Genomic DNA, 16,048 nt, shown 5'->3' with positions numbered 1-16,048 from the left:
TTTCAGAATTTCACTAAGCTAAGACATAAAGAATAATGTATATGATTTTGCTCATGGGTTTTCTCTCTTTTATTGTCAATATATATTAACATTTAGGGGAAAAAATAACTGAGTTTTTATTTCGTAACATCACAATTGTACAAATGTTCTCATGCGTCAAATTATATATGACTCTCTGGAGACGTATACACCTATATGTACACACACATACACATTTTGAGTTCTATAACAGGTAAAATGTGAGTTTTCTTAGCTTGTTCACATTCATAGGAATTCAGTTTTCATGATTTCTTTGCTGCATATTGAGAAGAGCAGTAGAATTTTTCACACATTCATTAATTTCTATGATTTTTAGCTGGCAAAAGTTCTCAGAGGTATGTCTTACAAATTCGTAAGTTGTGACTCATAAACACATTTTTAAGTCTATAATGGGTAAATTGTAAGCCTTGGTAGCTTGTTCATATTCATAGGAATTCTATTTTCATGATTTCTCTGCTGCATATTGAGAAGAGAAAGGGAACTTTTCACACATTCAATATATTCCTATGGCTTTAATCTGGTAGAAGTCCTCAGAGGTATGTCTTACAGATTAATGAGCTGTGACTTCTGGTAGAAAGCATTTCATCCTACATTACTTTGATAAGGCTTATTATCTACAAAACTTCTCTGACATATGAATCATGACATATGGAAGAAAGGTTTCCCAAAATCATACATACACAAAACTGTATGACTTCACTGATGAAGAGTGATTTGTGACTTCCAGCAGAAAGCTTCACCAAATTCATGTGGCTTCTTACCTGTTTGGATTCTATGATACTGTTGGTCATTGCCAAGAAAACATTTCAATCTTCATTTTGCCCATATAGCTTTTGATCTGAATGAATTTTTTGATATCTATTGACATGACTTGAAAGTAAACACCTATATCCACTGTACTCATTTAAATTCTCCCCTATGAGGTCTTTGATGAATAGTAAGTGATGACTTGGAGATGAATGTTTTCCCACATTAATACAATTTCTCTTAACTGTGAGGTCTGTAATGCATAGTGACCTGTTACTGGGATATAAAAGGTTCTTATATGTTCATATGGTTTCTCACCTGTGTGAGTTCTCTGATGTACATTGAGACGTGGCTTGTAGATGAAACCTTTATTGCATTCAGATTATTGATATGACTTCTCATCTGTTTGAGTTCCCTGATGGATAGAGATATATGATTGGCAGATGAAGGCTTTACCACATTCATTACAATATTCATATGGCTATCCTTAATGCATATGAAGATCTGCCTAGGTAATGAAAGCTTCCCCACATGAAGTATATTCACATGGGTTCTGACCTGTGTGAGTTCTCTGATGTTTATTAAGATTAGACTTGGTAATAAATGACTTCCCACATTCAGTACAATCATACGGCTTTACACCTGTGTGAGTTCTATGATGCACAGTGAGCTGTGACTTGGTGCTGAAAGCTTTCAGTACACTCATATGGTTTTTCACCTGTGTGAGTTCTCTGATGTACAGTGAGTTTTGACTTGGACATAAACCCTTTCCCACATGCACTGCATTCATAAGGCTTTTCACCTGTATGAATTCTCCGATGCATATTGAGGTTTGACGTGCATGTAAAAGCTTTTCCACATAGAGTACATTCATAAGGCTTTCCAACAGTGTGAGTTTTCCTATGCTTATTAAGATCTGATTTGGTAATGAAAGCTTTTTCACATCAGTACATTCATATGGCTTTTCACCTGTGTGAGTTCTCTGAGGCCTAGTGAGCTGTGACTTGGAGATTAAAGCTTTACCTCATGCAGTACATTCATGTGGCTTTTCACCTGTGTGAGTTCTCTGATGCGCAGTGAGACGTGACTTGCAGATGTAAGCTTTACCACATAGAGTACATTGATATGGCTTTTCACCTGTGTGAATTCTCTGATGCACAGTGAGCTGTGAATTGAAGATGAAAGCTTTACCACATTCATTACATTCATATGGCTTCTCACCGGTGTGAGTTCTCTGATGCACAGTGAGCTGTGACTTGAAGATGAAAACTTTACTACATAGAGTACATTCATAAGGCTTTGCACCAGTGTGAGTTTTCTGATGCTTATTAAGATTTGATTTGGTAATGAAAGCTTTTTCACATGCAGTACATTCATATGGCTTTTCACCTGTGTGAATTCTCTGATGCACAGCGAGATGTGACTTCCAGATGAAAGCTTTACCACATTCTTTACATTCATATGGCTTCTCACCGGTGTGAGTTCTCTGATGCACAGTGAGCTGTGACTTCCAGATGAAAGCTTTACTACATACAGTACATTCATAAGGCTTTGCACAAATATGAGTTTTCTGATGCTTATTAAAATCTGCTTTGGTAATGAAAGCTTTTTCACATGCAGTACATTCATATGGCTTTTCACCTGTGTGAGTTCTCTGATGCACAGCGAGATGTGACTTGGAGATGAAAGCTTTACCACATTCTTTACATTCATATGGCTTCTCACCGGTGTGAGTTCTCTGATGCATAGCGAGATGTGACTTGGAGATGAAGGCTTTACCACATGCAGTACATTCATATGGCTTTTCACCTGTGTGAGTTCTCTGATGCACAGTGAGCTGTGAATTGAAGATGAAAGCTTTACCACATTCATTACATTCATATGGCTTCTCACCGGTGTGAGTTCTCTGATGCACAGTGAGCTGTGACTTGAAGATGAAAACTTTACTACATAGAGTACATTCATAAGGCTTTGCACCAGTGTGAGTTTTCTGATGCTTATTAAGATCTGATTTGGTAATGAAAGCTTTTTCACATGCAGTACATTCATATGGCTTTTCACCTGTGTGAATTCTCTGATGCACAGCGAGATGTGACTTCCAGATGAAAGCTTTACTACATACAGTACATTCATAAGGCTTTGCACCAATGTGAGTTTTCTGATGCTTATTAAGATCTGATTTGGTAATGAAAGCTTTTTCACATGCAGGACATTCATATGGCTTTTCACCTGTGTGAGTTCTCTGATGCACAGTGAGATTTGACTTGGAGATGAAAGCTTTACCACATTCATTACATTCATATGGCTTTTCACCTGTGTGAGTAATTGTCCTCCATTCAAAATTTTCAGATCCACATTACAACTCAACATGTGAAGCTACAAAGAATGTCTAAAGGCCAAGCAACATGATCAATAACATTCCATTATTAAACATCAATAAGCTATGTGGATAACTCTTCACTATGAAGGGTGAAACGCCCAAATGCTTCTCCCTTGGGCCCCCCAAATGAAAGCTTGATCAGAAAGTCTACACTTAACACCTTCAGATCAAATATTTTTTCTTGTGTTCATCTCCCACACATAAATATTCAATGTTCCAGTCCCCTGCATTATCTGTTTTCAGGTTTCAAAATTTCAAATGAAGGGAGGAGGGTACTTAATAGGTTGACATTGTATATATGTAAGTACAATGATTGTGATGGGGAGGTAATATGATGGAGAATGGAATTTCAAAGGAGAAACTGTGGGGTGGAGGGAGGGAACTAACATGGGATTTTTTTTATAATCACGGAAAATGCTAATAAAAATTTAAAAAAAAGAAAAAGAAAAAAAAATTCCAATTTTTTTTTTCTAGCATATCTCTAATGTTAGTCTGCTATTATACATTGAAGGTCAGCACATTGAACTGAACCTCTAAAATTAACTATTGTAAGAGACAAATATTTCTACTAATACTATAGATACCACTAGTTTGGCACAAGATTTCTTTCTATTGTACTTGTGTCTTTACCTTGTTTTTCCATAAAGAACATTAGAAGGGACTATTTTCTACTTTTCTTTGCACAATCATTCAGATTTCCTTCACATTAAAGCCTTAAATGCTCTTCATGTCTCTGACACATTTCTTATTCTTCATAAATCTAGTATACGTTTGTCACCTACATTCTTTTCATGGACTGTGGTGGTTTGAATAGAATAGGTGACCACCAATACATTCAGTTGATAATTTGTTTGTAGTTTGTATTCTGCAGCCTAGCTGGATTCAGTGCCATTGTGTGGATCTTAAGGTTTGGTGGTGGGTTTCAGACTTCAATCTAAAGATAGGCAAAGTGTGCCTAGCTGGAGTTCCTGAAGTGTGCTGTGTGGCTTTTGGCTTTTGCTGCCATTTATGGAACGTCCCCTTGATCTGTAAGCTTTAATAAATATCCCTTCCTCCGTAACTGTTCTTGGTCTGGAAGTTAATCTCAGCAAACCTGAAGCTGTCTGCTACATGGACATTTCACAAAAGGGTACTAGTCCCTTATGAAATCTCAGATGCTCTTTTCTTCTAAATTTCACAGGTGACTATAAATATCATTATGTTAAACACTCTATACAACAACCATTATAAAAAGGTGTTTCTTTTAAGGATTTTTTTCACACCAGAGAAACTGACTCTAATATTGAACACTAATATTGAAACATACAGAAAATGGACAAGTGAGAATTTAGGTACATGTAACACATAATATTTTCCAAGACCACCTGCATATGAAATTAAAATTTGGAATGCAAAAATATAAATAAGTATTTTTAGCAGGGCGTGGTGCCCACACCTTTAATCCTAGCACTCAGAAGGTATGGGTAGTGAATTCCAGGGCAGTTTGAGCTACAGTGAGACTCTACCTTGAAAAAACAAACACCAAAAAAACAGGGTCATGCTTTCTCCATGTCATAGCGTGTCTGTTTCACAAAATACCATTACTATCACAATTTCTGATGGGTTATCATCTCACTGACCTATATTATATGACCATATGACTTTACTTGCCTGGAATACTCTGAATCACATCTTCATTTACACTCCATGGTGCAAGTCCATGCTCCAACTTAAAGATCAAATCAGGTTTGGTAATACAGTTCCCTGGAATTGGGAAATAATGCACATATTATGCTGATGTTATATCAAGTGGACTTCTGTAAGATAACAGCTGAATTTCTACAACTGGCCTCAACTAGGTGAAATACAAGTTTAGCTTAGGTAAGTTTATACTCCTGGAGTTCATTAACTGGAAGTGACATTGAAAATTTCTCCCCAAATTACATTGAACACCATGATATATAATATGTTTTTTTTTGTGTGATTTTTAACAGATAGGGACTCCCTCTAGCCCAGGTTGACCAAGAAGTGATACTGTAGTCCCAGACTGTCCTCATACTCATGGAGGTACCACTACCTCAGCCTCCCACATTTTAGGACAAAAACTGTGTGGCACAATGCCCGGCCTAAGAAAATGATTTTTCAAAAATAAACAAATACAGCATGAAACTAGAAAGACAACAAATAACATTTATGATAGATGGAACAAAGAAAGAATGCTCAAAAAACAAGAGAGAAAGGTTATGGGAGAAGACTTTAACTCAAGAAATGATTTTAAACAGTAAAACAGCAAAGAGGATTCACAACGAAATTAATGACAGAAAATTCACGTCGCTATCTAAAAACAACTCATGTAAATTAAGAAAATGGAAAGACTACAACGAATAATGGCCATTAGATTTATAAGAATTGCCCTTAAGTAAGTGACTGTATATAAAAACACTCTTCCTCTGAGTTTTTTGACTCTTCAAAAGGAATCCACACGTGTTGGTGGCTTCTTAATTGTTCAGCTGGAACCACAGGGAGGATCAGGAATGTGAATGGCATCTCAGCCTTTGTTTTAGGCCAAGCTCCCCAGATGAAGACCCAAAGACATCACTCTCAACCCAGGCACACAAGCTGTCCGTTTTCGTGGTACTTAGCTGAAGAAATTTTATGCGCACCTTCTTCACCTGAGCCAAGGCAAGGCAACGGCTTCATGCTGCAGTTTTCAGTATTCTTTGATATACTGCATGTTTCACAAAAACAATAAAAGATGGAGGTTGATGTCAAGTGAGCAGCCTATGCTTTACTACCTTTTTAATTAATCTAATCTTAGTTGAAATTTAGCAGACTCTTCTTTTTCTTTTTCTTTTGCTCAATATACATATTCCAATATATATATTCCAAGTTCTGAAAGATAACAACTGTCAACCAAGGTTACTTTATCCTGCAAAGTTATCCATTCAAATAGATGGAGAAATAAGGACATTCCATGACAAAAGCAGGTAAAGGAGTATTTGAACACAAAACCAGCTCTACAGAAAATACCTGATAGAATACTCCATGCTGAAGAAAAGGAAAAGCACACATATAAGGAACCTAGAAAAAACAAGCAATAATCAAATACTTGTTAAAAGAGCACAGGTAGAACCGGAACTCCAAAAAAAACAGGCAAATATAAACACTTTTCAATGATATCTCTTAATATCAATGGCCTCAATGCCCCAACAAAAAGACATAGGTTTGCAAACTGGGTTAAAAAGCAGGATCCTACAATTTGTTGTATCCAAGAAACTCACCTGTCTACAAAGGATAGACATTATCTTAGGGTGAAAGGTTGGAAAATGGTGTTTCAAGCAAATGGGCCTAGAAAAAAAGCAGGGGTTGCTATCCTAATATCTGACAAGGTAGACTTCAGTCCAACATTAGTCAAGAAAGATAAGGAAGGTCACTTTATATTGATTAAGGGCACACTCCAACAGGAGGACATTACAATCCTAAACATATATGCACCTAACGTGGGGGCTCCCAAATTCATCAAACAAACACTATTAGAACTAAGGTCACAGATAACACCAAAGACAGTGGTAGTGGGTGACTTTAACTGCCCACTCACACCAATTGACAGAAATCTCAGGAAAAAAATAAATAGAGAGGCATCTGGACTAAATGAGGTCATAGAAGGAATGGACTTAACAGATATATACAGGACATTTCATCCAAAGGCTGCAGAATATACATTCTTTTCAGCAGCACATGGAACATTCTCTAAAATAGACCATATATTAGGACACAAAGCAAATCTTAACAAATTCAGGAAAACTGAAATAATTCCCTTGCACTCTATCTGACCACAATGGAATTAAACTACAAATCAGTAGCAAGAAAGGCTATAGAGCATACACAAAATCATGGAAACTAAACAATACACTACTAAATAATGAATGGGTCAATGAAGAAATCAAAAAGGAAATCAAAAAATTTATAGAGTCAAATGATAATGAGAACACAACATACCAAAATCTCTGGGACACAATGAAGGCAGTTCTAAGAGGTAAATTTATAGCCTTAAGTGCCTATATTAAGAAATTAGAAAGGTGGGCTGGAGAGATAGCTTAGCGGTTAAGCACTTGCCTGTGAAGCCTAAGGACCCCGGTTCGAGGCTCGATTCCCCAGTACCCACGTTAGCCAGATGCACAAGGGGACGCATGCATCTGGAGTTCGTTTGCAGTGCCTGGAGGCCCTGGCGTGCCCATTCTCCCTTTCTCTCTCTCTATCTGCCTCTTTCTCTCTCTATCACTCTCAAATAAATAAATAAAAATGAACAAAAAATTTTTAAATAGTTTAAAAAAAATTAGAAAGGTGGGCTGGAGAGATAGCTTAGCGGTTAAGTGCTTGCCTGTGAAGCCTAAAGACCCCGGTTCGAGGCTCGGTTCCCCAGGTCCCACGTTAGCCAGATGCACAAGGGGGTGCACACATCTGGAGTTCATTTGCAGAGGGTGGAAGCCCTGGTGCACCCATTCTCTCTCTCTCCCTCTATCTGTCATTCTCTCTGGGTCTGTCGCTCTCAAATAAAAAGTAAATAAATTAAAGAAAAGAAAGAAAGAAATTAGAAAGGTCACAGGTAAACGACTTAATGAAAGTACTTAGTAGCAGAGGCCAGAAAGTTGAAAAGGAGACATAAAGGGTGGAGGAAGGAAGGGAGGAGGATACTTAATAGGTTGATATTGTATATATGTAATTACAATGATTGTAATGCGGAGGTAATATGATGGAGAACGAAATTTCAAATGGGAAAGTGTGGGGGTGGGGAGGGAGGGAATTACCATGAGATATATTTTATAATCATGGAAAATGTTAATAAAAATTAAAAAAAATATTAGAAAGGTCACAAGTAAACGACCTAATGGTTCGCCTTCAAGCCTTGGAAAAAGAAGAACAAGGCAAAACAAAAGTCAGTACATGGGAAGAAATAATAAAGATTAGGGCAGAAATTAATGAGATAGAAACAAAAAGAACAATCCAAAGAATTAATGAAACAAAGAGTTGGTTCTTTGAAAGGATAAACAAGATTGATAAACCCTTAGCAAATCTGACCAAAAGAAAGAGAGAAGAGACACAAATTAATAAAATCAGAGATGAACAAGGTAACATCACAACAGATTCCAGAGAAATTCAAAAAATCATAGGGACATACTATAAAAGCATATACTCCACAAAGTATGAAAATCTGAAAGAAATGGATGATTTCCTTGATCTATATGACCTACCTAAATTAAATCAAAATGAGATTAATCACTTAAATACACCTATAACAAATATGGAGATCCGAACAGTTATCAATAATCTCCCAACTAAAAAAAGCCCAGGCCCGGATGGATTCACTGCTGAATTTTACCAGACTTTTAAGGAAGAGCTAACACCATTGCTTCTTAAGCTTTTCCAGGAAACAGAAAAAGAAGGAATTCTATCAAACTCCTTCTATGAGGCCAGCATCACCCTGATACCAAAACCAGGCAAAGATACAACAAAAAAAGAAAATTACAGACCAATCTCCCTCATGAACATAGATGCAAAAATTCTCAACAAAATATTGGCAAACAGAATACAAGAGTATATCAAAAAGATCATTCACCCAGACCAAGTAGGCTTTATCTCAGAGATGCAGGGATGGTTCAACATACGCAAATCTATAAATGTAATACATTACATAAACGGGTTGAAGGACAAAAATCACATGATCATCTCATTACACGCAGAGAAAGCATTTCACAAAATCCAACATCCCTTCATGATAAAAGTCCTACAGAGACTTGGAATAGAAGGAACATATATCAATATAATAAGGGCTATTTATGACAAGCCTACAGCCAACATATTACTAAATGAGGAAAAACTGGAAGCTTTTCCACTAAAATCAGGAACAAGACAAGGGTGTCCACTGTCCCCACTTTTATTTAATATACTTTTGGAAGTCTTAGCCATAGCAATAAGGCAAGAGACACACAAAAAAGGGATACAAATTGAAAAGGAAGAAATCAAGTTATCATTATTTGCAGATGACATGATTCTATACATAAAGGACCCTAAAGACTCTACTAGCAAGCTGTTGGAGCTGATCAAAACCTACAGCAATGTAGCAGGATACAAAATAAATACACAGAAATCAGTAGCCTTCATATATGCAAACAAAAAACACACAGAGGATGAAATCAGAGAATCACTCCCATTCACAATTGCATCAAAAAAAATAAAGTACCTTGGAATAAACCTAACCAAGGAAGTAAAGAATCTCTACAATGAGAACTTTAAAACTCTCAAGCGAGAAATTGCAGAAGACACTAGAAAGTGGAGAAACATCATTTGTTCCTGGATTGGAAGAATCAATATTGTGAAAATGGCAATCTTACCTAAAGCAATCTACACATTTAATGCAATCCCTATCAAAATTCCAAAGGCTTTATTCATGGAAATAGAAAAAAACAATCCAAAAATTTATTTGGAATCACAAGAAACCTCGAATATCTAAAATAATACTGAGCAACAAAAATGAGGCTGGTGGTATCACCATACCTGATTTTAACCTATACTACAGAACCATAGTAACAAAAACAGCATGGTACTGGCACAAAAACACACATGTACATCAGTGAAACAGAATAGAGGACCCAGATGTAAGCCCAAGTAGCTACACCCACCTGATATTCGATAAAAATGCCAAAAATACTCATTGGAGAAGAGACAGCCTCTTCAGCAAATGGTGTTTTGAAAACTGGATATATATCTGCAGAAGGATGAAAATAGATTCTTCTCTCTCGCAATGCACAAGAATTAAGTCCAAATGGATTAAAGACCTTAACATTAGACCGGAAACTCTGAAACTACTAGAGGAAAAAGTAGGGGAAACCCTTCAACATGTTAGTCTTGGCAAAGACTTTCTGAATACAACCCCAATTGCTCAGGCAATAAAACCACAGATTAACCACTGGGACCTAATGAAATTACAAAGATTTTGCGCTGCAAAGGACACAGTGAAAAAAGCAAAGAGGCAACCAACAGAATGGGAAAAAATATCTTCGCCAGCTATATCTGATAGAGGATTAATATCTAGGATATACAAAGAACTCTAAAAGTTAAATAATAAGGAATCTAACAAGCCAATCAAAAAATGGGCTGTGGACCTAAATAGAGAGTTCTCAAAGGAAGAAATATGAATGGCATATAAGAATCTAAAAAAATGTTCTACGTCACTAGTCATCAGGGAAATGCAGATTAAAACTACATTGAAATTCCATCTCACCCCTGTCAGATTGGACACCATCATGAAAACAAATGATCACAAATCTTGGCGGGGATGTGGAAAAAAAGGAACCCTTCTGCACTGCTGGTGGGAATGCAATCTGCTCCAGCCATTGTGGAAAACAGTGTGGAGGTTCCTAAAACAGCTAAAGATTGATCTACCATATGACCCAGCTATAGCACTCCTAGGCATATATCCAAAAGACTCATCTCATTTTCTTAGAAGTACGTGCTCAACCATGTGTATTGCTGCTCAATTTATAATAGCTGGGAAATGGAACAAGCCTAGATGTCCCTCAACAGATGAGTGGATAATGAAGATGTGGCACATTTATACAATGGAGTTCTACTCAGCGGTGAAGAAAAATGAAGTTATGAAATTTGCAGAAAAATGGATGGACCTGGAAAGTATTATACTAAGTGAGGTAACCCAGGCACAGAAAGCCAAGCGCCACATGTTCTCTCTGATATGTGGATCCTAGATACAGATGATTGGGTTTCTGCGTGAGAATGAAAATACTTAGTAGCAGAGGCCAGTAAGTTAAAAAGGAGACATAAAGGGTAGAGAAAGGAAGGGAGGAGGATACTTAATAGGTTGATATTGTATATATGTAATTACAATGATTGTAATAGCGAGGTAGTATGATGGAGAATGGAATTTCAAATGGGAAAGTGTGGGGGTGGGGAGGGAGGGAATTACCATGGGATATATTTTATAACCATGGAAAAAGTCAATAAAAATTTTAAAAAAAATTCCAATTTCCAGCCGGGTGTGGTGGCGCATGCCTTTAATCCCAGCACTCGGGAGGCAGAGGTAGAAGGATTGCCATGAGTTTGAGGCCACCCTGAGGCTTCATAGTGAATTCCAGGTAAGCCTGGGCTAGAGTGAGACCCTACCTCGAAAAAACAAAAAAAATAAATAAATAAAAATCCAATTTCCAGTTCAAGGAGCTGTGGTTTTGGAAAGTATCCCTTAGTTTGAGAAATTTGCAGCACTGAATCCTGCATTATGGTTTTGGTCATCTGTATAAGGATGCCTTTTACTATTTCATGGAAACATGTTTTTCTAAGTACCAGGAGGGATGTAGCCCCTAACCCTAAGAACTGATTTCTTGATTCCTTAACAGGGGTTTTGGGGTGAAAATTAAGTGCATATAAAAAAGTGTAATGAATATTGTGTAGGAAAGATGTCTCTGTGCTATAAACTTTGTTTTTGCAGGAAGATACTAAGGAACTGTGTCCTGGACTGTGAAGCCCTGGTGCCATTAGCCATTCACATGCATTAAGTTCTGTGAACTTGTATTTTCTTCTTGTACCCCGTGAGGCTGGTTATGATCTGGACCAGCTTAGCATTTTTTTTTTAAATTTACTTATTTGAGAGCGACAGACAGAGAGAGAAAGGCAGATAGAGGCAGAGAGAGAGAATGAGCGTGCCAGGGCTTCCAGTCACTGCAAACGAACTCCAGATGCGTGCGCCCCCTTGTGCATCTGGCTAACGTGGGACCTGGGGAACCAAGCCTCGAACCGGGGTCCTTAGGCTTCACAGGCAAGCGCTTAACCGCTAAGCCATCTCTCCAGCCCTTAACATTGTATATTAGGTTACTTCATTAGCCACTATAGTCAATATGATCAAATCATTGTATAATAGAAAGTTATTTAAATTTTATTTTTCTACTGACATTTTTTTTTATTGTCAACATAATTTACTACAGGTCTCTGAAGTGTATATAAAAGTCTTAGTGCAACATCTTACAAATAGTTTTTCCTTTAAAAAACGAAACAAATCAATAGCTCTCTACATCATGCATGGGTAGTTTTCTTACCCTATCTCTTTTCTTCAACAATGAACGCAGAGAAACCATTGTTTGAAAAGAATATGAAAAGTTGCTACAGAAACATCCTGGTGAGAGGGCGTGAGCACGTCTGCGTCAGGGAGGGCCGGCACAGCGCAGGTTCTCATCAACGCAACACTGTCCAGTACTAAGCCGGGAGTATCCAGCAGTCTTCCGCTCTGAGCAACAATGTGCAATGAGGTCTCGCAGCCCCTGGAGGGCACCATCACCACTCATCTGGCACCACATTTTCATAGAAATGGCCACAGAAAAGTCCTGGGGTTTCTCATAAAAGCTCAAACAGCTCAACCTTTGATGGTATTCCCAGGCCCGCAGAAAATACACACAAAAAGCAACTGTTAAAATACTGGCTTCGGTTTCTTTCGTCCTGTCAAACATTCTGCAATTGCTCCAACGTGTCTGTGCAACGCCTACTCTTTACTGCTGGGAACCAATTCGAACTGACGTCTTAGTCCCGGCAGCCCTCCGGCATCTGTCTATTCAGACAGGAACAGTCAGCCTAAAGATTTGGAGTCAGCGCTTTCCCACTGGACGCCCACACCCCTGAAATGAAGAAATGGAGCAAAAGACATTCTTTCTTCATGGCTGGGTCAGGTCGGTACCTCTTCCATGTTGGTGCAGCTTAAGTGAGAATCAGCAGGGCAGGCACCAGAGGGATAAGGTGGTGCTGCCCACCTGCCATCTCGGAGAACCGGAGTGTGGGGAGGGGAGGGGAGAGGTGGGTCTGTGAGCCTGGCAGTAGGCACAGCACCACTGAGCAGCCCACGCCCTGCGGACCTCTTGGAAAGATCTGCACCCACGGGGCTGGAGGGCGGGGGGTGGGGGTGGGGGAGTGGGGGAGGCTGTTCCACAGCCTCCCTTAGAGATTCCTAGTGGATTTTTCCAAATGGGGTCCATCTTGAGATTTATGAAGCGAGTTCCAAAAAGGACGATGGCACATTTGGCCAGTGAAGTGCGGGGAAGCAGGACATAAAGGCTTCCTTGCAGAGCGAGCAAAGGTAACGGTCAGCAATAACGTCACTCTGCGGCAGTTAGGACCTGGCCAATGGAGCAGACACACTAAAAAATAACCAAATAGCCTAAAATGGCAAAAAGATCCAAGAAAGAGAAGGGGAACCCCACCCAATATATGTGCTATATCCCAAGCCCAGGCCCTGCCTGGACCTTGCCAGGATGGTGAGGAAGAAGATGCCATGAGGTGTGGGCAGAGGTCAGTACCAATAAGGAAGACCCCAGTACTCAGGAAGGCTCGCTGGAAGGAGATGCAAAACCTGCTCCCAGGGAGGCAGACGTTCCTCCAGATGCTGCGGTGTCAGGATTTAGGAGCCACTGCCACACTATGCCAAGCTCAGCAAGGTGGCCCGGTGCCTCTACTGGGCGGGCAGAGTGACCACTGTGCTTGCCTCAGGGCACCTCTTCAGGCTCACCACAAATTCCCCTTGCAAATTTGGCAAAGCACCCCCACAGAGAAGCCACCTGCCCCAGGCCTCTGAGAGCGCTCCTGGCAACACCCAGCCCTCCTCGCCTTCTCTGCTCACTGGCTCATCATCAAAAAGGGCTGGGAAAGTGCGCTGCCTGGAGCTTCTGACCCACCCTCCAAGGTAGTTTCCTCATTTTCTGGCAAGGACAGAATAAAGCCTTTTTTTTGCCTCCCTGACAGGCTGGCTGAGCACCATCTACTCCTAATGGGGTTATGCAGGATTCTGCTTGCACATATGCAGTTCTTTGAAGCAGAATTCAATGCTTTCATCTTGACTACAAAGTCATTCCAACAACTCCACCTGAGGGAAAAGATAAGATACAAATTGGGCCCACGCTACACAAATTTCCAAGTCTTGTTAAGAAAGTAAAAAAAAAAAAAAAAAAAAAAGTTTGGGTATATTTTGATCTGCGGGTGGCATTTTCAAATGTGCAAAAACAAAATGTCTTGGAAGAGATTCCTTGTTACTATAAAGTCACTCTTCCTCTTGCTATCAGTTGTATATAAGAGAAACTCGTCCACAACATTACTGGATCCGGAAGGGGTAAAACAAAGGGACCATAAAAGAGTACGTCACAAAGAATGAGAACCCTCGTCACATGTATCTGAGAATACACACATACACGCACAATTCATGCACACACACAAGCAAAAAGGTGAATACTATAAAATACTGCTCAAAGCAGAGATGTAAACATCACTATAAGAAAATGTACATGTAGAAATCAATGATTCTTTGGGCCGGGCATGGTGCTGCGTGCCTTTAATCCCAGCACTCAGGAGGCAGAGGAAGGAAGATGACCATGAGTTCGAGACCACCCTGAAATTACATTGTGAATTCCAAGTGAGCCTGAGCTAGTGAGACACTGCTTTAAAAAAAAAAATCAATGATACCACATGATAAACTGTGTAATTACCTAATAATAATTTTACAAAATTAACTCACATCTTCAGAAATTCCTCATTATATGGCTCAGCAATTAAAGGTCCTTGCTGGCAAAGCCTGCAGACCCAAGTTTAATGGTCCAAACCACCTAAAAAAGCTCTACACAAATGTCACATATCTGATCCTCACACAATGGACTTACTACATGATAATCTATAGAGGGTCATTTAGTAAAGCTAATAAATTAAAAAAAAAAAAAACTAAAATTTCTCCATAAACTAACACAGGTCTTTAGTGAAAAAAATAAGGTTACAAATTGGAGAGGGCCTCAATATTAATGACTGGGCAGCACAGAAATTTTATTTTCTCTAACTAAGGTCTAGAAAATAAAAAAGGATGTACTTATCCACCACTCTTCCACAATACACTATTGAAGTCCTAGTGATGCAAAGTAACTTAGTGGTAGAGCACTTTTCCAAGATTCATGAAGAGCTAGCTAAATTTAATTCAAGGCATGAAGAAAAAGATAAAATCTTAGCCTTGGATATATGAAAAGGGCAATAAGCAAAGTCCATGCAGATTACAAGGGAGAGTAGAAAAATGTCCTTCTTTGTAGGTTAAAAGGCTATATACAGACTTTAAAGAGAAACAAAGCCAGGTGTGGCACCACACTCCTTTACCACCAACATGTGGGAACATGAGGTAGGAGAATCAATAATATTTTGAGAGTAGCCTTGGCTACAGAATGCATTCCAGGAACTGCTAGGATAGACTGAGACCCAGTCTCCAAATAAAAAGAAAATACACTGGGTTGGGGAGATGGCTTAGCAGTTAAGGCATTTGCCTGCAAAGCCTAAGGATCCAGGTTCAATTCTCCAAGGCCCATGTATGCCACATGCACAAGGTGGCCCATGCATCTGAATTTCTTTGCAGTGACTAGAGAACCTGGCATGCCCTTTCACACACACTCTCTCTTTCTCTCTCTCAAAAAAATAAAAATAAAATAAAAATAATCCTTAAAAAAAGAAAAATATTAAAATGGGTGATATGAACATAACTTTAAGACATTATGCAAAGCAGTATAGCTATTTCTCCTGGTTTTGAAATGATCACCATCATTTTAATCAAAGCAGCTCTACTGACCTCCAAGAGACGCTCAATACAGTCATATAAATGAAATCAAGAATGCTACTAGAGTTACACAGGTCTAAAATAATGGAAATAGACTATCAACACTCAATAACCAGAAATAAATGTCATAAATTTGTCACTTGATAATCTAGTTGGCAATATGTAGATAACAGATTAAAAAAAAAACTGGTTAGGGTTTGGATTTTCTTTATCAGTGCAAATGTGTATCATAGAAACTTTTCATTTCTAAGTGTCCTAAGAAACACATTCGC

The 16,048-nt window shown here is 38.8% G+C and overlaps 2 protein-coding genes across 2 annotated transcripts in view; one reads left to right on the top strand and one right to left on the bottom strand.

Annotated features, from left to right (window-relative positions):
- The window catches only part of LOC123456274 (zinc finger protein 585A-like), a 545,778-nt gene that overhangs the window by 67,261 nt on the left and 462,469 nt on the right, over positions 1 to 16,048 (top strand). The window lies entirely within an intron of this gene.
- LOC123456290 (zinc finger protein 420-like) overlaps positions 1,295 to 16,048 on the bottom strand; it is a 44,954-nt gene continuing 30,200 nt past the window's right edge. The window contains exons 3-6 of the mRNA XM_045139087.1: positions 4,848 to 4,909; positions 1,840 to 2,881; positions 1,505 to 1,588; positions 1,295 to 1,428 (exon numbers count right to left, since the gene is read on the bottom strand). Coding sequence (XP_044995022.1) covers positions 1,295 to 1,428; positions 1,505 to 1,588; positions 1,840 to 2,881; positions 4,848 to 4,909 — 1,322 coding nt within the window. The remainder of the gene's footprint in view (positions 1,429 to 1,504; positions 1,589 to 1,839; positions 2,882 to 4,847; positions 4,910 to 16,048) is intronic.

The sequence above is a fragment of the Jaculus jaculus genome, chromosome 20 (assembly GCF_020740685.1).
Source record: "Jaculus jaculus isolate mJacJac1 chromosome 20, mJacJac1.mat.Y.cur, whole genome shotgun sequence".
Taxonomy (NCBI): Eukaryota; Metazoa; Chordata; class Mammalia; order Rodentia; family Dipodidae; genus Jaculus; species Jaculus jaculus.
The sequence above is the reverse complement of the archived record's forward strand: the minus strand, read 5'-3'. Positions and strand labels throughout refer to the sequence as shown.